This window comes from Capra hircus, chromosome 7 (genome assembly GCF_001704415.2).
Source record: "Capra hircus breed San Clemente chromosome 7, ASM170441v1, whole genome shotgun sequence".
Lineage (NCBI taxonomy): Eukaryota > Metazoa > Chordata > Mammalia > Artiodactyla > Bovidae > Capra > Capra hircus.
In genome coordinates this window covers 30,433,190-30,453,950 of record NC_030814.1, presented here as the reverse complement: position 1 = coordinate 30,453,950, position 20,761 = coordinate 30,433,190, and the positions used below count along the sequence as shown (strand labels likewise).

Below are 20,761 nucleotides of genomic sequence, written 5' to 3'. Positions count from 1 at the left end.
TGCCCCTTTCTTCTGGTCCAGATCGCACTTTGTGTTAGTTGTCATGTCTCTTTAGTCCCCTCCAATCTGCAAGGGCTCCTCAGTCTTTCTTTTTTTTTTTTTTCCATGACCTTGAGTGTTTTGCAGAGTACTAGTGAGGCATTTCTTAGCTAGCCCCTAGATGTGGGTTTGTCTGATGTTTTCTCATGATTAGACTGAAGTTCTACAGGGACTTGCTTGGCAATCCAGTGGTTAAGACCCATGCTTCCACTGCAGGGGACACAGGGTGGATCCCTGGTTGGGGAACTAAGATCCCATGTGCCATGCAGTACAGCAAAAAAAAAAGATTGAGATTATGTGGTTTTCATAAGATGCTGTGCCTTTCTCAGTGAATTCTATCAAAGATGCACTTCTGGTCTTTAATAAGAAAAAGATTCAAATATGGTTCTGTGTGAGGGGGTGTGTGCTTGTGGGTGTGAGCATGTGTATACCTGCCTCTCACCCCTCACACATAAGGCGGAGATGGTGGAGTGGCTCCATCCCATTGGTCCTGTGCAGTCTGTTGGTGACGATGACAAATTGCCACTCATGGACAACTTTTGAGCCTAGGAAACTCCTAGGTGTTAGCAGGGAGAGCTCTGGAGCAGACAGGGTGAGGTAATCATGCTAGCGAGTGCAGAGGAGAGAGACAGCCAGTCCCGGGGCTCCTACCACCCTGAATGGAGCATGCCATCTCCCGGCTGTAGCCCAAGATCATGTCCTTTCTTGATAAATGTCTTTAAGAGAGCCTGAGCCCAGGTCCTCCTTCATCACAAACTCGCATTCCCCTTTGTTCCTGCACTGCCAGCTGTGCCCAGTATGCCTCAGGTCTGCCAGTTTCTGTATTGCAGGCAGCCGGCAGACTCGGGCCCTCCTGCCAGGAGGGGAATTTGCCACATTAGCAGATGAGATTCCCATCACATCCAAGTGGCCAGGTGTGCGTCCAAGTGACAGAAACGCGGGTTTGCTCCCCTGACCTGGCGCAGCACCTCCTGTGCCCTCAGATATGCAGCACGGACGGCAGCTCCTTGTCTCCTGATAAACCTGCCAGGCTGCATCAGGCACTCGAAGACATCCTCGCAGTGAGTGAAGGAAGCAGTCAGCATGAACTGCAAGACAGTCATTCAACAGTCCGCCGCCGAACTGGGGGCTCCGAGGGGCTAGAAGTTCAAGTGGAACCGACCCTCACCCCCAGAAGAACATATGAGGGTTCTAACACCTCGATCCAAATCAGTTCAGGGGACCGAACTTATTTGTGCATCCAGCAAGTGCCTATCATGTGCCTGCTGTGAGCCAGGCACTGCACTAAGTGCCATCCATAAGGTAACGAGAGAATGCCAGGGCGTGCCTTCTGGGAGCTTCCCGTCTGATGGATGCACATAAGGAAGTAGGAAATGTAAGCCTCAGTCCAGCGTGCTAGGATGTGGACTCTGAATGCTATAGATGGCATTAAGGAGCAGATAAGGAAGTTCATGAAGCAACAAAGTGTGGATCTATGGAGAGTCAACTAGTTTCAAGGACTGTGGAAAAAATTCCATGGCAGAAGAGCACAGTAAGGGAGCTACACTGAAGAGTGTCTTCTGGCATCAGTTCAGTTCGTTCAGTCGCTCAGTCGTGTCCGACTCTTTGCGACCCCATGAATCGCAGCTCGCCAGGCCTCCCTGTTCATCACCATCTCCCAGAGTTCACCCAGACTCACGTCCATCGAGTCCCTGATGCCATCCAGCCATCTCATCCTCAGTCGTCCCTTTCTCCTCCTGCCTCCAATCCCTCCCAGCATCAGAGTCTTTTCCAGTGAGTCAGCTCTTCTCATGAGGTGGCCAAAGTGCTGGAGTTTCAGCTTTAGCATCATTCCTTCCAAAGAAATCCCAGGGTTGATCTCCCTCAGAATGGACTGGTTGGATCTCCTTGCAGTCTAAGGGACTCTCAAGAGCCTTCTCCAACACCACAGTTTCCAGGTTCCTATGCAGTATTGCTCTTTACAGCATCAGATCTTGCTTCTATCACCAGTCACATCCACAACTGGGTATTGTTTTTGCTTTGGCTCCATCCCTTCATTCTTTCTGGAGTTATTTCTCCACTGATCTCCAGTAGCATATTGGGCACCTAATGACCTGGGGAGTTCCTCTTTCAGTATCCTATCATTTTGCCTTTTCATACTGTTCATGGGGTTCTCAAGGCAAGAATACTGAAGTGGCTTGCCATTCCCTTCTCCAGTGGACCACGCTCTGTCAGACCTCTCCACCACGACCCGCCCATCTTGGGTTGCCCCGCAGGCATGGCTTAGTTTCATTGAGTTAGACAAGGCTGTGGTCCTAGTGTGATTAGATTGACTAGTTTTCTGTGAGTGTGGTTTCAGTGTGTCTGCCCTCTGATGCCCTCTTGCAACACCTACCATCTTACTTGGGTTTCTCTTATCTTGGGTGTGGGGTATCTTCACGGCTGCTCCAGCAAAGCACAGCCACTGCTCCTTACCTTGGACGAGGGGTATCTCCTTACCGCTGCCATTACTGACCTTCAACGTGGGATAGCTCCTCGAGGCCCTCCTGTGCCTGTGAAGCCACCTTTCCTCGGGATGCTCCTCCTGGCCGCCGGCCCTGGCCTCGGGCGTGGGTGGCTCCTCCCAGCTGCCACCCCTGGCCTCGGGGTGGCTCCTCAGGGTCACCACCCCTCACCTTGGGCATGAGGTGTCTCCTCCCAGCTGCCGCCGTTGGCTGCGGGCTTGGGGTGGCTCCTCAGGGTCACCGCCCCTGGCCTCAGGCGTGAGGTGGCTTCTCCCAGCCGCCCCTGACCTCGGACGCGGGGTAGCTCCTCTCGGCCGCTGCCCTGACCTCAGATGCGGGGTAGCTCCTCTCGGCTGCCACCCCTGACCTCGGACACAGGGTAGTTCCTCTTGGCTGTTCCTGCGCCGTCACAGCCAGGCACTCTAGGCCGCTGCCCCTGACCTCGGACGTGGGGTAGCTCCTCTTGGCCGCTGCCCTGACCTCGGACGTGGGGTAGCTCCTCTCGGCCGCTGCCCTGACCTCGGACGTGGGGTAGCTCCTCTCGGCCGCTGCCCTGACCTTGGACGCGGGGTAGCTCCTCCCTGCCGCGCTTAGTGCGCCGGCTCTCGCAGCATAGAATGTCATTAATTTTTTAATGCAATAAGCAACCTGTTCACATTCAGAGCTTGAGAAGATGTGGTTTTTTTTTCCCTGATGTCTTGCACTGTTCTCCATCAGGTGCCTCTCCTGTCCAGCTAGAATCATGCTTATTATTCGATTATTGTTTAGTTTATGGTTTTTTTATGTTATTACTAATTCCCTTGCATGACTTTCTCATTACTATCAGTCAGTTCAGTTCAATTGCTCAGTCATGTCTGACTCTTTGCGACCCCATGAATGGCAGCTCGCCAGGCCTCCCTGTCCATCACCAACTCCCGGAGTTCACTCAGACTCACGTCCATCGAGTCCGTGATGTCATCCAACCATCTCATCCTCTGTCATCCCCTTCTCCTCCTGCCCCCAATCCCTCCCAGCATCAGAGTCTTTTCCAATGAGTCAACTCTTCGCATGAGGTGGCCAAAGTGCTGGAGTTTCAGCTTCAGCATCATTCCTTCCAAAGAAATCCCAGGGCTGATCTCCTTCAGAATGGACTGGTTGGATCTCCTTGCAGTCCAAGGGACTCTCAAGAGTCTTCTCCAACACCACAGTTCAAAAGCATCATTCTTCAGCGCTCAGCCTTCTTCACAGTCCAACTCTCATATCCATACATGACCACAGGAAAAACCACAGGCTTGACTAGACGGACCTTAGTCGGCAAAGTAATGTCTCTGCTTTTGAACATGCTATCTAGGTTGGTCATAACTTTTCTTCCAAGGAGTAAGCGTCTTTTAATTTCATGGCAGCAGTCACCATCTGCAGTGATTTTGGAGCCCCCCAAAAATAAAGTCTGACACTGTTTCCACTGTTTCCCCATTTATTTCCCATGAAGTGATGGGACCGGATGCCGTGATCTTCATTTTCTGAATGTTGAGCTTTAAGCCAACTTATTCACTCTCCACTTTCACTTTCATCAAGAGGCTTTTTAGTTCCTCTTCACTTTCTGCCATAAGGGTGGTGTCATCTGCATATCTGAGGTTATTGATATTTCTCCTGGCAATCTTGATTCCAGCTTGTGCTTTCTCCAGCCCAGTGTTTCTCATGATGTACTCTGCATATAAGTTAAATAAGCAGGGTGACAATATACAGCCTTGATGTACTCCTTTTCCTATTTGGAACCAGTCTGTTGTTCCATGTCCAGTTCTAACTGTTGCTTCCTGACCTGCATACAGATTTCTCAAGAGGCAGGTGAGGTGGTCTGGTGTTCCCATCTCTTTCAGAATTTTCCACAGTTTATTGTGATCCACACAGTCAAAGGCTTTGGCATAGTCATTAAAGCAGAAATAGATGTTTTTCTGGAATTCTATTGCTTTTTGGATGATCCAGTGGATGTTGGCAATTTGATCTCTGGTTCCTCTGCCTTTTCTATAACCAGCTTGAACATCAGGAAGTTCATGGTTCACGTATTGCTGAAGCCTGGCTTGGAGAATTTTGAGCATTACTTTACTAGCATGTGAGATGAGTGCAGTTGTGCAGTAGTTTGAGCATTCTTTGGCATTGCCTTTCTTTGGGATTGGAATGAAAACTGACCTTTTCTAGTCCTGTGGCCACTGCTGAGTTTTCCAATTTGCTGGCATATTGAGTGCAGCACTTTCACAGCATCACCTTTCAGGATTTGAAATAGCTCAACTAGAATTCCATCATCTCCACTAGCTTTGTTTGTAGTGATGCTTTCTAAGGCCTGCTTGACTTCACATTCTAGAATGTCTGGATGTACCCACTACCCAATCCCTGTTGGCCAAGTTCTAGCACTAAAGTCAAATCATTGTCATCATTGCTGACATGTATTGAGTTCTTACTGTGTGCAGCCACTGCACTAAACAACTGCATAATTAGCTCAATGAATCATTAATCCTCCTATTTTATAGATGATTATCATCCCCTCTTACAGGCAAGGAAAATGAAGCACAGAGTGGTTAAGTAACTTGCTTAAGATCACTCAGCTCATAAGTCTTATTGCCAGGATTCAAACCAAGCAATCTGGCTTGAACCCTTCACATTAGGCCAGCCGTGAGATGGATTCACTGAGGATGTGAGTGTAGGAAGATGTGCTTTGCACGCAGTTTGTGTAGCAGATATATACTGGGATTTGAATTTGAACCCCAGAAACCCTCGGGAGAGGAAACTAGGATTTCCTAGGTAGACAGTGGCAAAGCAGGTATTTGAAACTATACCCATTGTAGAAAATTACTTAACCTCTCTAAGCCTTTGTTGTCGAATCCATAATATGAGGGCAATAGCAATACTACCTGATGGATTGCTCTGAGGACTAAACAGTAAATGCATGTAAAGCGGGTAGAACCATGCTTGACACGTATTGAATGCTCCATAAATACTACCCAGCATTAATCTTCACAAGCCTTGGAAATCACTGTTGTCCATATTTTACAGGAGAAACAGAGACTCAGAGAAAGAAAACTACTTGCCCAAGGTCACACTGCAGGCTAGATGTTGATGCCGTGTCTGGCTGACTTTGAAACTTTTGACCCTAACTTGGTTTTCCTAACTTGGCAGAAAAATCTCCTAAATGAGGAGCAGTGACCCTTCACTTACTCTAAAACTGTCACAGAAACTCAGCTATCTGGCTCTCCTGGCTGGCTTCATCCGCTCACCTGTTTCCCATCTTCCCATCAGTTGCTCCCCCAAGTGGACATCTGCACTCGGGAGGGGAATGATGAGCCCCTTCATCTCCACCAGTGATATAGGGGTCCTCCCCACCACCCCAGAAAGGCTCCGCTCAGAGCATCTTTGCCAAGGAAGCCACTTTCCCCTTTCACAGCTGGCTCACCTGTCTCAGATACCACCTGTCTTTCCTGGAACAAGCACTGATGTTCCTTTAGACCACCTGTCTTTCACACCTGTCTCCCTCTGCCACCCCACCTCCCTCCACAATCCCCTGAAATGCAGACTGGCCAAGGGCCATGGCTGCTGCCCACAGGAGTCGTTCCACCGCCCAGTGCAGTTCAAGGCTGAATCCCACCTCTCCTTGTTCCCGTCCTTGACCTGAGAAAACGTGCAGGAATTTCTTGGCGGCAAGGACCCAGGAGATGGAGCTTGAAGCCGGGCCCTTGGTTCAGGCTTTGCAGAAAGTGAGTGTCCACACTCAGCAAAGGCACCTTTGATAAAATAGTGTAAGAATCTCTGCCCATATTGAACATGAAGTGAATGCCAGGCCTTGTGCAGAGGGTTTAAATGGAATGATCTTGGGCCATCCCCACATCAGGTATCATCGTCATCCTCATTTCACAGATAAGGAAACTGAGACTCAGAGAAACTAAGGTACTTGCCCAGGTGTGGCTTTAGAGCCCTACTTGTCAGGATCACCTGCTAACTCACAGCTTGCTGGGTTCCGGCCAGAGTTTCTGATTCAATAGGTCTGGGGTGCTAGCATCAGCCTGGGGAACCTGTTCAATATCCAAACCTCTGGCCCCACACCAGACCCTCTGAATCAGAATCTCACTCTCACAGCATCCCCGGATGACTTGGGCGCACATCCAGGTCTGAGTCTGGATGCCGCTGCCCTTGGACTCTGCTCAGATGCCCCAGAGAGCTGGAGCAGCAATATCGCATTTACCTTCCACTCTCCCCAGGCAGAGGTGGAGGATGCCTGCCACCTCCGTTTGGAAGCTGCAGTAACCTTTCTTTGGTACCCTCCTGCAGAGCCTTGCCTCCAGAACCTCCTGCTGGTTCCCAGGTTGGTACACCACCAAACAGAAATCTCTCCGCAGCACCCACCTCCGTCAGCCCTCCCCCGAGTCAAGTTACTTCTGAGGCTAAAAACTTTTGTTTCCTTTTAAAAATACTAGATAGGCAGAGCAGACCGAGAAAAGAGAGGGCCTAACCCTAGGGAAATCTGCTGTAGAAATGAGACATACAGAGGTGGGAACATAACTCTAGTTTTAGAAAAAAAAAGCTTCCTTATTGGGAGATAAACCAGTCTTTAGAGAGGAGGTCAGCCAGGATGGGTGATGGGAAAGAGTGCTTCCCCCTCTCTTGTCTCTTGGTTTTTTTGTTTGTTTGTTTGTTTGTGTTTGGCCACGGTGTGGCATGCAGAATCTTAGGCTCCCCAACCAGGGATCGAACCTTGGCCCCCTGCGTTGGGAGTGTGGAGTCTTTACCATTGGACTGCCAAGGAAGTCCCTCTTGTCTCTTTATGATGTGATAATCTGGAACAATTTTCTCCTAAAAAAATGATGATAAATCATACCTATAGATTTCTTACTATGTGCCAGGCATTGTACATAGCACTTCACAAGCATTATCTCATTTCATCCTCTTAAAAACACTGTGGGTTAGGTAATCCAACAATTTAGTCCTATTTTAAAGATAAAAATGAGGCTGAAAATCACCAGTCTAGGTTCAGTGCAGGATACAGGATGCTTGGGGCTGGTGCACTGGAATGACCCAGAGTGATGGTATGGGGAGGGAGGTGGGAGGGGGTTCAGGATTGGGAACTCATGTACACCCGTGGCAGATTCATGTTGATGTATGGCAAAACCAATACAGTATTGTAAAGTAAAATAAAGTAAAAAAATAAAAAATAAAAGGTGTCCAGAGTCATATAACTGGTAAAACTGAAGGGAAATTTGAGCTGTCTAACTCAGAAGACTACACTGCCTGGTAGTCTTCTATGTTCCAGTGAATAAATAGGCCTTCCTGTCCTGGGGGAGCTCCCATGCTTGCAGATAACAGGACATCAGTAATTTTCAAGCTCATCTCAATGCCTGAATCACAATAAGAATGAAAAGTTACTTCAGTCTGGACTTGAGCTGCAAAAAAGCTTACTGTGTGTGTACTTTGAAAATTTTAAATATTCATTATGTAATTAATGCTGTTCGATCATACACACACACACAGAAAAACTAAGACGCTTTTTAAGAAAAGCTTAAGCCCTTATCGATTGAGAACTTTTATAACTCTCAAAATGGAGGCATCCCCATATCTCTACAGGTATTTTAAATGAATTGAATTAATCATAGGCTTAAAAGTCTCTTGCGATCTTCGTTAACTTCCCTGGGTTTAATTAAAACATCTGTGCACTTTTAATTTATCGATTCATCCAACTCATATGTCATGTTTTTAACACACCCCAGCATGCTCTGCATCATTTTTAACCCGATTTCCACTTAACTAAAGCAATTAAATTCACCCCGGATTAATTAAAGCATCCATACTTTCGTGCTTAAGTCAGCGTGTGCTGCTTTCCCCACATGGCTCCTGAATGTCAGAGATCTGACACACCTGATGAGTTTTTCGTCCTTCTGGAAATTCTTCCCTGAATCGCTTCCTTGCCTATTAATGTGCATTTGACAGAACGGGAATGAGGAAGTGGGTGCGCCTGCACTGTGGCCCTCCGGGCCGGAGGCTCTGTCAGAAGCATCCTTGGCCTTCCTGTCTTCACAGGGGCTGCTGGATCTTGGCCCCCACACTGAGGCCAGGAAAAGAGTCTGAATAGTCCAGGTAGGAAGGCGCGGGGCGCTCCGGTCAGAGACTGTCCTCCTGAGGAGAGTGGCCGCTCTTATTTGCGTTTGTACTTCCATCACGGCTCCTTAGTTCCGCTTTCCATCCTCCTCACTCTTCCTGCAAACACAGTCCTTTCTTGTCCCACCCATTTCATAGGGAGGGAAAACTGAGGCACCAAGGTCAACAGGCTTCTCAGCTAGGCATGGTGAGCCAGGGAGCTATTCAGATGGGAGCAAATGAGCCCCCTGGAAGCTAGTCTGAACTTCTGCCCCCCCTCATCCACTGTGACAGAGCCCATTTCCCCTCAGCTGTGGCAGCATTGGAGGTTATGTATTTTCAATTAAAAATTTTTTATTGAGTATTGTATTAATTTCTGCTGTACAGCAAAGTAATTCAGTTATATGTATATACATTCTATTTTTATATTCTTTTCCATTATGGTTTATCATAGGATATAGAGTATAGTTTCTCTGTGCTATATAGTAGGACCTTGTTTTTTATCCATTCTACATATAAAAGTTATAGATTTCTTTAATCTGATGTCAAAGATTATTTCTCATTTTTATCTGTACTAATTTAATTGCTAGTGAAGTTGAGAACTTTTCATACTTTTATTGGCAATTTTATCTTTTTTTCATTGCACTGAGTCTTCGTTGCTGTGCCTGGGCTTTCTCTAGTTGTGGAGAGTTGGGGCTACTCGTCATTGTGGTACATGGGCGATGAAGAATAGCCCCGACTCTTCATTCTCGTCGTGGTGGCTTCTCTTATTGTGGAGCACAGGCTCTTGGCCCAAGGGCTTCAGTAGTTGTAGCACGCAGGTTCGGTAGCTGCAATTCCTGGGCTCTAGAGCACACGCTCAGGAGTTGTTGCCCACAGGCTTAGTTGCTCTGCGGCATGTGGGATCTTCCTGGAGCAGGGATCAAACCTGTATCTGCTACATTGGCAGATGGATTCTTAGCCACTGCACCATCAGGGAAATCCTTATTGGCAGTTTATGTTTATATTTATCTGTCCTTTGCCCAGGTTTTTATTTGTTTGTCTCTTTTTATTGATTTGTAAGAGTTCTTTTTGTGTTTCATGTCAAGCTTTATTCTGTAAAATGTTAGAAAATATATTTCCCCATTGTTTCCTCAGTTGTCTTATTATTCAGCTGCTCAGTCATGTCCAACTCTTTGCAACCTCATGGACTGCAGCACACCAGGCTTCCATGTCCTTCACCATCTCCCAGAGCCTGCTCACCTCATGTCGATTGAATCAGCAATTCCATCCAACCGTCTCCTCCTCTGTTGCCCCCTTCTTCTCCTGCCCTCAGTCTTTCCCAGAATCAGGGTCTTTTCTAGTAAGTTTGCTCTTCACATCAGGTGGCCAAAGTATTGGAGTTTCAGCATCAGCACCAGTCCTTCCAATGAATATTTGGGGCTGATTCACTTTAGGATTGACTGATTTGATCTCCTTGCAGTCCAAGGGACTCTCAAGAGTCTTCTCCAACACCGCAGTTCAAAAGCATCAATTCTTTGGCGCTCAGCTTTCTTTACAGTCCAACTCTCACACCCATACATGACAAATGAAAGAACCATAGCTTTGACTATATGGACCTTTGCTGGCCAAGTGATGTCTCTGCTTTTTAATACACTGTCTAGGTTTATCATAGCTTTTTTTCCAAGGAGCAACTGTCTTCTAATTTCATGACTACAGTCACCATCTGCAGTGATTTTGGAGCCCCAGAAAATAAAGTCAGTCACTGTTTCCATTGTTTCCCCATCTATTTGCCATGAAGTGATTGAACCGGATGCCATGACCTTAGTGTTTTGAATGTTGAGTTTTAAGCCAGCTTTTTCACTCTCCTCTTCTGCCTTCATCAAGAGGCTCTTTAATTCCTCTTCACTTTCTCCCATAGGGTGGTGTCATTTGCCTATCTGAAGTTATTGATATTTCTCCCAGAAATCTTGATTCCAGCTTGTGCTTCATCCAGCCCAGAATTCCACATGATGTACTCTGCATATAAGTTAAATAAGCAGGGTGACAATATACAGCCTTGACATACTCCTTTCCCGACTTGGAACTAGTCTGTTGTTCCTGGTTCTATCGCTTCTTGACCTCCATACAGGTTTCTCAGGAGACATCTCTTTAAGAATTTTCCACAGTTTGTTGTGATCCACACACTCAAAGGCTTTAGTGTAGTCAATGATGCAGAAGTAGATGTTTTTCTGGAATTTTCTTGCTTTTTCTATGATCCAACGGATATTGGCAGTTTGATCTCTGTTCCTCTGCCTTTTCTAAACCCAGCTTGTACATCTGGAAGTTCTCAGTTCATGTATTGTTGAAGCCTAGCTCAAAGGATTTTGAGTATTACCTTGCTAGCCTGTGAAATGAGCACAATTGTGTATTAGTTTGAACATTTTTTGGCAGTACCTTTCTTTGAGATTGGAATGAAAACTGACCTTTTCCAGTCCTGTGGCCACTGCTCAGTTTTCAAAATTTGCTGGCCTATTGAGTGCAGCACTTTCACAGCATCATCTTTCAGGATTTGAATAGCTCAGCTGGAATTCCGTCACCTCCACTAGGTTTGTTGGTAGTGATGCTTCCTAAGGCCCACTTGACTTCACACTCCAGGATGTCTGGCTCTAGAGGAGTAACCACATTATCATGGTTATCTGAGTCATTAAGACCTTTTTTGTGCAGTTCTTCTGTGTATTCTTGCCACCTCTTCTGCTCCTGTTAGGTCGATACTATTCCTGTCCTTTACTGTGCCTGTCTTTGCATAAAATTTTCCCTTGGTATCTCCAGTTTTCTTTAAGAGACCTCTAGTTGTTCCCATTCTATTGTTTCCCTCTATTTCTTTGCATTGTTCACTTAAGAAGGCTTTCTTATCTCTTCTCGCTATTCTTTGGAACTCTGCATTCATATCAGTGTACTTTTCTCAAAGCTGATCTTCTTGGTCCCTTGAATTTATCTTTTTTATATATCCCATTCACAAGAAAATAAAATTAGTCTTCAGTATTTTTTCAAATACTCTGTAGGTTTTTTTCTTATTTGGATCTTTAATCTGTATCAAATTTATGGTATGTAATAGAGGTCAGACTTTATTGACTATCAAATAGATTGTCACCTGCAAGAGCCCAGAAATAATGGAAACCTGCCTTTCCTGACTTCAGCTCAGCAGCAAACTATGTCCACAGTCTCTAAAGACAATGGGATACCTCTTTTGGTTTCAGTGACACTGAACTTTGTCTCACCTCCATGACCCAAAATATTAATGTTATATCCTTAACTGCTTCGGAAGACTCAAGGCATCTTTATTTCTCTGTCCTTTTTTCCTACCACCTAAGCCAGCTACTCACATATATTAAGTTCTTCATAAGTGTTTATTGACTAACTGGGATGTGAGGCGACCAATTGTTAGTACAATTTTGACAATTTCTCAGAGTCCTAGGTTCAAGTATTCTCCAGTCTCTTTTCCAGAGAAATGTTCAATCAGATTTCAAATCATTTTTAAAAGACACATTATTTGTTTTTTCAAATTTAAGTCTAGTTGGTTTACCATGTTGTGTTCATTTCTGCTGTACAACAGAGTGACTCATTTATACATTCTTTTTCATATTCTTCTCCACTATGGGTTATCATAGGATATTGAATATAGATACATGTGCTATACAGTAGGACCTTGGTGCTTATCTATTCTGTATATAATAGTCTGCAACTGCTGATCCCAAACTCCCAGTCCTTCCCTTCCCACCCCCACCCCCTTGGCACCCACAAGTCTGTTTCTGATTTGTAAATAAGTTTGTGTTGCATTTTAGACTCCACATATGAGTGACATCATGTGGTATTTGTCTTTCTCTTTCTGACTTACTTCACTGAGTCTGATCGTCTCTGGGTCCATCCATGCTGCTGTGAGTGGCATTATTTCATTCTTTTTTATGGCTGAGTAGTGTTCTGTTGTATATATGTATATACTGTATATATGTATGCATGTCCGTCTTTATCCATTCATCTGTTGATGGCATTTTGGTTGTCTCCAAGTCTTGACTCCAGTAAATAGCGCTAGCGCTGCCATGAACATTGGGGCGCATGTACCTTTTCAGATTGTAGCTTTGTCTAGATATATGCCCAGGAATGGAATTGCAGAATCATACGGCAACCCTGTTTTTAAAAAGACAATGTGTTTGAAAATCCCTCCGACATCTCGCCCAGCCCACAAATGCCTCGTCAAGATGCAGGCATGCCCCCTGTGTGTCTGGCTGACTGGTCCTCTCCAACCCCCTCTGTCTTCTCTCCAGCTGCTCCCTATACTGTAAGCTCCAAAGAAATGGCACCCATTTCACTTAAAGCAGCAGACATGAGTGACTTGTCCTATTACTTCCCAATGAGTAAATAACATGGATAATTCATTTCATCCTTTACAGAGAACTTTAGGGCGGCGAGGGGAAAGCTCCAGCTTGATCACTAAAATGAGTTTTACACCATTTAGGTGAATCTAAATTGTGTCATAATTTTGTCATCAGCCTGAAACTTGTCAGTCATTAGTGGCAGCGGTAATTTATTTTTCTTCTGCACAAGTCTTAGAGTTTCCATTTACTAGATTTACTAAAACAGGAATAGCCACTTTGTGCAAACATTTTAATTAATTTTAAATAGAAGCTTAGATGTACAGTACTATACTCCTTTAAAGCCTTAGGAAGAGGGAAGTGAGACAGGGACATAAAACTTTCCATTGTGATTCCAGAACCACCTCCCACCCACAACCAGGGGAAGAACAAGAGGAGATCTTTCTGTTAGTATTATTTGGAGCTGTCGTGGTGGTGGTGGTATGTGTGACGAATGTCACAGGGAACATCTGTGGATTTATGCACCAGGTGTCAGCTACTGTTTTGAGTCCTCAAAGATCTTCGCACACGTACTGCTCCCAGTGACTCAAAGAGACAGTTTTTTTATGGGGAGTGTAGGTCTCAGATAAGTCCAGTAATCTTGTCAAAATCCCACAGCTGGTAAGTGATGGGTCAGGATTTGAACCCACGTCTTTCTAGCAGCAAAACCCTTGTTCTTTCCACTTAACTGTTCCATATCACTTGCAAGCAGATGGAGTCAGAAATATTTGTCCTATAGCTTGCTTTAAAAAAAAAATCTTGTAGAATTAGTGATCGCAGAACTAGTAAGAAAAGTTATTAATGCAGAAGGAGGTCCCTGCTTCACGGGCAGCCTTCCAGGTGAGGATCAGGCTGAGCCTTACATACTGTGATGCTCTGGGTTGACTTATGTCCGAGGATGAGTCAGTTACCCTGAGGAGAGGAGTTCTCTCTGATGCAGGTCAACAGTGGCTACCAGAGGGGGTTCGTCTGGCATTTGCACTCTGTCCCATGGCAAATGGGTTATTAAGAGCTTCATGCTTCTTTAGCCTGCCTTCTTTTTTTTCTTTTATGTGACATCAGTGGAGCCTGTCAAGTGTCCTGCTTTCTGGAGAACATCACAGTGTTTTGCATTTTTTACCACCCTCCTGGTGAGCATTGAGCAAACATATTGAAGGAAGGCTGCATTTAGAATATAGAGAACTCTCTGACCTGACTGTTCTCCCTTCTTTTTCCCTGAGAAGTGTAAGTAGGTCACATTTTAAACCAGGCATCTGGTTTTAAATAAATCCATGCTTACATTCTAGAGAATCCAATGTTTTTTCACCACCTTAGAGTTTTTGCAAAACAGAAACTGTTTCAATATGAACAAAGAAAATAATCCTAACTTTATTATTCAACTGATAAAGACAATAATTTTTTCCTCTTGGCTTCTTACCCTCTTCCACCTTTGAGGTGGAAGGAATGTCCAATGGAAGCCCATTGGTGGTGATTTAATGTAACTTTCTCTGCCATCCAGAACTAGTCTAATATATAACCCTCAGGTCAGAAACAGCCCTTGGAAGCTCATCCTACTAGATATGCACACTTCTAACTCTTTTCCCTCTTGACTGTGCATGGGTGGCAGGGGGTAAGAAACGGTGCTTATTCAAGTCTTCCCACCAGGAGTTATCTTCAGTGTTACCTAGATCAGAAAGGGCAATTGAGTTTTCTCTTGTCCGCCTGCTCCCAAGTCCCAGCCAGGGCACTACCTTGAAGGTTTTCAGGCTTTTTCTAGACTCAGGGGAGCAAAATGCTTTGATCTGTCTCTGCAGAGGTGCAAGAAGGGAGAATAGTGGCTCATGGGCACTCAACGGCCAGCCCTGACCTAGAGCTTAGCGTGAGTGTATCATGGGGCACTGCCATGGAACCAGTGTACTTTGTCCTGGAAGTCCTCTGCAAACTTTGAGAAAGACCATCATTTCTCATACGTGTTCATATTAACACAGTCTCTAATTTTGAATCGTGGGTTCGCTGGTTTAAAACTCTTCCCTCTACTTTCTCTCAGACAGTCAGCATGGGTAGCAACTCTGTGGGTCTCTCCACTTAAGTCTCTTGGAAATAGAAGCCAAGTTCTCTATATTTAGAGAGATTTTATCTAAATTTAACATGTAACTTTGATGTACTCACTTTTGATCTCATTCTTCTTTTCTGGTATTAATAGTCATAAGGATAAGAATTCTACTGGAAATGGTCATTTTTTTTTTCCGCTTATTCTACTATGAAGCATTTGTTGGGCAGGGGAGGAAATAACCCCTCCATAATATGTCAACTGTTGAGATGCTTTTGTTTCATGTCAGTTTATAATTAAGGTCAATTACCATCAATACACCCTTCCCCAGAAAAAAGGCATTGTATGTACAACATGAGGTCCACTCTAGAAATTGTTCTTTCCACACCTTTCATAAACGGCCATGTAGTGCTTGCCCACACCCCCACCACTTGAGAATCCCTGAATGAATCAAGAACATAATAGAAATATCTACTCCAGCAAGCCAACATTGATGAACGTAGCACTAGAAGGAAACCAACAATGATAACCATAATCTTGTCCTTTAGTAGTTTACTATATCTTTGGGAAATTAAACACTGACAGAAGGAGAATGCATTACTATAAAAAATCAACAAACATGACAACAAAGGGGGGTTGATAAGGTGGGTGGGGCCATTATTATGGAGTGATCTAATTAGGTAATGGAATCACATCAGGGGATGGGGAGACCATTCCAGTTGTACACACATGTGTGACCATAGAATTCTCAGAGCCACGGCATCACAAATCGCAGGTAAACCAGGAATCACTAAAAATACCCCTGTAGGTCATTTTTGAAGGTCTCTGGATGCCAGTTCCATAACCTGGAACAGTGTCCTCATTTTAGGCTCACGCTAAAAGCCAGGTTCTTCTAAGAGATTCTTGTCCACAGTAGTAGATATAATGATATGGTCATCGGATTAAATTCACCCATTCCTGTCCATTTTAGTTCACTGATTCCTGAGATGTCGATATATTCACTCTTGCCGTCTCCTGCTTGACCACATCCAATTTACCTTGATTCATAGACCTAACGTTCCAAGTTCCTGTGCAGTATTGTTCTTAATTGCATTGGACTTTACTTTTAGCACCAGGCACATCCACAACTGGACGACATTTCCACTTTGGCCCAGCATCTTCATTATTTTTGGAGCCATTAGTTATTGCCCTCCACTCTTCCCCAGGAGCATATTGTACACCTTCTGACTGGGGGGGCTCATCGTCTGGTGTCATATCTTTTTGCCTTTTTATACTATTCATGGGGTTCTCTCAGCAAGAATAGTGGAGTAGTTTGCCATTCCCTCCTCCGGAAGGCAAAAGAAGAAGGAGGTGGCAAAGAATGAGATGGTTAGATAGTGTCACCAGTTCAATGGATATGAATTTGAGCAAACTCCAGGAGATAGTGAAGGAAAGGGAAGCCTGGCGTGCTGCAGTCCACGGGGTCACAAAGAGTCGGACACGACTTAGTGACTGAACAACAGAAGGCAGGTTGGAAGTTCAGGTTCTTTACAAACTGATCCTGAAGTGAAAAGCCCAAAGCCTGAAGGTGACCCCTAAAATCCCACTCTTAATGACCTCCAGAGGGACAGTATCAGCATAACTGAAGCCAAACTGGTGAGAATTGTTGATAATTCATACCAGGCCATCCCCTCTGATTGTCAGCCTTCTTCCTCTCAACAGATGAAAGAGGGTCCCTGCTGATAAGAACTGCTAGAGGTTTTGTGTCTTTAGCCTGCCCTCCCAGTCTTTTTTTTTTTAAGGCCAGGCATCTTTCCTCTTTATTCTTTATCACACATCACCCTTTGGGGTAGGCAGTTATTTCTTTGTGGTCTAGATAAGGAAAGTGAAACACAGAGAGGTTGTGTCTCAGCACTGGCCCATCCCCTTCCTTTTTAATGAATATAAACTTACCAGTAATAGCAGTTGACTAATCTGAAGGTAAAATATTCAGCAAAATGGGTCCTGATCCCCCTTACCAACAACAGCAACAGTACTTGCTTGTCCCTGCGTCTTAGTCAAGGGCACAGCTTAGGAGGTGAGGCAACCTGATTTCCCATGGGGCCCCCTACTGTTGAGTTTCGTGATTTCAGCAAAGTTCTTTCCCCAGTCTGAGCTTCACCTATAAAGATGGGACTGTGATTCTAACTCTACCTCACTGGGTGGTGAATTGTACCTAAAGCATTTTATGCCATGCCCAGAGTATAATAAGCATTCAGTTGATGGTAACTGCTTTTATTAGTAGCATTTTAAAATTAATTTTTATTGGAGTTTAGTTGACTTACAATGTTCTATTAGTTTCTGCTGTACAGCAAAGTGAATCAGTTATACATATGTCCTCTCATGTTTAGATTTTTTTCCCATGTAGATCATTACAGAGTATTGAGCAGAGTCCCCTGTGCTATACGGCAGGTTCTTACTACTGATCATTAGCATTTCTGTGATGGTGGTGACTGTTTATTTGAAAATTGCTCTGCCAAGTCCACGGCCCAAGTCCCCAGCCCAGAGCAGTACAGGCAGAGCTGAGACGCCCAGCGGGCTCTGCCTTCTTAGACTGACACAGTCCTTCAAGCTCTGGACCCCCTGACCTGGTGCTGTGTCTTCACTCTTTACAGCCGCCTGCCCCGTGCTGTGCAGCGGGAATGGACAGTACTCTAAAGGGACGTGCCAGTGCTACAGCGGCTGGAAAGGCGCGGAGTGCGATGTGCCCTTGAATCAGTGCATTGATCCTTCCTGCGGGGGCCACGGCTCCTGCATTGACGGCAACTGCGTCTGCTCAGCCGGCTACAAGGGCGAGCACTGCGAGGAAGGTAAGCTGCGGGCTGGGCTGGTGTCTGCAGGTCTGGACCTATGCTGATGAACCTAGTCCTGGCTCCCTGTTTTGCAAAGGAAGGAAACATTTTACATTTCAAACCCCTCAGCTTTGACGGACTTCTTAAATTGTAGAACTTGAGAGAGTGAGCTTAAGGGTGGCTCTGAAAGGCATGGTCTATTTTCCCCTCCTTTATGATAATTAGCTCCTTTTCTCTTTCTCCTTTGTTTTTCTGTCTTCTCTCTCCCTCTACTTCCTCCCCTTCCTGCTCTTTCATTTCCTTTTCCTTCCTTCCCCTCCCCCTCTTCTCTTTTCTTTCTGCTTTATTTAAAGCCCTCTACATTGAGAATTATGCTATGCAGTAAGAACAAACAAGAATCCTTAATTCTCCTCCCTTCCCCAAAGCTTTAAAAAAAAAAAAAAAAAAAAAAAAAAAACCTGTTCCTGGTAATCTCAGATCCATATATGTCTGTGTAAATATTTCTGCAAAAATTCATATCCATAAAAGACAGTCAAGCTTGAGAGACAATAGGTACCCATGTCATTTAGAGACACCATGTAGAGCAAACAATCCTGGTTACCTACAGTCACAGAGACAGAGCAGAGAGGGTGTGCAGTGAGGAAGCTGGAATTTGATGAGTCCTGCACTGACTCGATGGACGTGAGTCTGAGTGAACTCCAGGAGTTGGTGATGGACAGGGAGGCCTGGCATGCTGCTATTCATGGGGTCACAAAGAGTCGGACACAACTGAGTGAACTGAACTGAACTGAACTGAGGAGCTCGCTCTGTGCTTTGAAGTGGCCTCTAGCACATGGCTGGGGAGAGGGAGAATCAGAGGATGTAATCAGCTAAATCCAGTTTGACGAAACATGATCAGAGATCAGGCTTAGCGATTGAAAGAGGGAGGTTTGGAGGAGAAAATGCAGGAATACAGGGAAAGAGCACCCCTCTGGAGGTGTTCAGAAACAAGCTCTAAGTCATCCTAGTTACTCCAGTTGGTGCTTCTAAAAGTCATTTGTTAGCCAAGTGTTGGAACCTGTATGGCAATGGAGCTCAGCCAAGCTGCCTGTCCGCCTTCCCCTCTGTGTTTGCCCTTCCAGACTATGGGCTCCAGTTGCCCACCTATTGCATCTTCCCATATAAAGAATCAACCCCCATTGGTAGGAAGGTAAAAAACCCTTCTTCTCAGAACCTCATCTGCTCCTCAGCCTTTGCATTGGAAGTCTTCAGCATCTTTCCACTCAGTCCATCTCCCAGTGAAATGTCCCCATGCAACCCAAATGGCTCTTCCTCTCCCATCCTCCCAGTGGAAAAAATCAGCATCCACTCACCCAACAAGCTAAAGGGAGGAGTGAAACCCACTGCCTCCCCCATAGGAAACAGCTTGAGAATGACCACCCAGGATGTCTCCCCGGAAAAGATCCTTGAATGTCAGAGACCCATGTTCTCTCTCAGCTTCTCACTGCCAAGCTGATTAAGAATGGACCTCAGATGCCAAGAGGTTCTTAGATGTAAGTGGATCTGTTCTCTCATCCTGTTATTTCACAGATCTCTGGGTTTTTGTACAAACTCACCAACCATTACAGCCCTCACTACAGAGGAATAACAATGGCTTACCCTTAGAAACCCATACAAAAGCTCCCCTTGTAACATCTCTCATTTCATGGTTTTTAAAACTATTTCCACAAGGCTCTGCTTCCATGACAGTATTCTTCTAAGATTTTCCAATACATCAGTGCTAGTGCCCTTAATGGGACCCAGAAGTGTGACCCCCCCCAACACACACACCAGGTCGTCATTTACTCAACTCTCTCTCTACTTTTTCTTCTATTTATAAAAAGTAGGCTTCCTCCCTCTGTCTGCTTCATAAAACCAAATTGGGAGTTTGGATGGAGGAAGTGCTGATTTAATAAAAAGGCCAAAGTTCTCACAGATAAATGGACTGCAGGAGGCGAAGCTTCATTTTGTGAAAACATGGGAGAGGCCAATAATATGACAAGAAAGGTTAAAACGACCTTTTGCATACATCATTTGGCAAGAGGATAGTGATAGAACCATGGCATTGCCCGTCTTAGAATTTTTCCTCTCCAGGAAGGCTTGTGTATATCTGTATGAGTGGAATTTCAAGTAATTTCTCAACGTTCTCACTGTCCCAATTGGTCTTATTTAAATGTTTGGAGTGAATTAAACATCCAACAAAACAAGGAAATCACGTGGATCATTATGAAAGGATGAAGTTTCCTCTATTGATTTCTGCTACCCCAAAAGAATGAACCGAAATGATTCATATGCTGTTTTCAAAACAGGAAATGGAATCAGAAAGCCTGGATCAGCACTTTTTCTTCCATTTAGCTTTTTTTTCTTTGATATTCGTCATAGTCATAACGTTCAAACAATTTACCTGAAATGGCCATGGCAACGAAATCAATAGCTGCCATCCTCTGTTTTTGCTGCCTAAACATTGTTGTACTATTAACAAATTTGCACAAGAAAATGAAAGGACAGATTCGTGAGGTTTCACTCAATGATATCTGGGGGAGTGGGAAGGTGACGAGAGAGGAATTGACATATTAGTTTAAGTCAGCCATGTTTTCATGTCAGTTTCATGGTTGAGTCATTTTTCAATGACATTTAACTTCATAAATGTAATTCATGGTTCTTCAGGGGTTTATAGTACATATTGTTTGTAAAACTCCTTGACCTCCTTTTTTATCCTTAGGGATAAAAATTGCATTCACAATCCTTTTTTGTCAAACCTACAGAGGGCCCAAGACTAAATGAGTTCTAATGATTTCAGCTGCCAAGGGGCTGGTGGTATAAGGCGCGTGGTACTTAGCTGGTAAAGGCCACTGTCCCCCTTTTAAGTATAACACTGTTTCTATTTATAAAGCTTCGTAAAATGCCAGCCTCCCT

At 44.8% G+C, this 20,761-nt stretch overlaps 1 protein-coding gene across 6 annotated transcripts in view; it reads left to right on the top strand.

Moving 5' to 3' along the window:
• Positions 1–20,761, top strand: part of LOC108633191 (teneurin-2) — a 755,039-nt gene that overhangs the window by 564,476 nt on the left and 169,802 nt on the right. For all 6 annotated transcript variants that reach the window (XM_018050074.1, XM_018050073.1, XM_018050072.1 and 3 more), the window contains one exon: positions 17,651–17,845. In XM_018050074.1, coding sequence (XP_017905563.1) covers positions 17,651–17,845 — 195 coding nt within the window. The remainder of the gene's footprint in view (positions 1–17,650; positions 17,846–20,761) is intronic.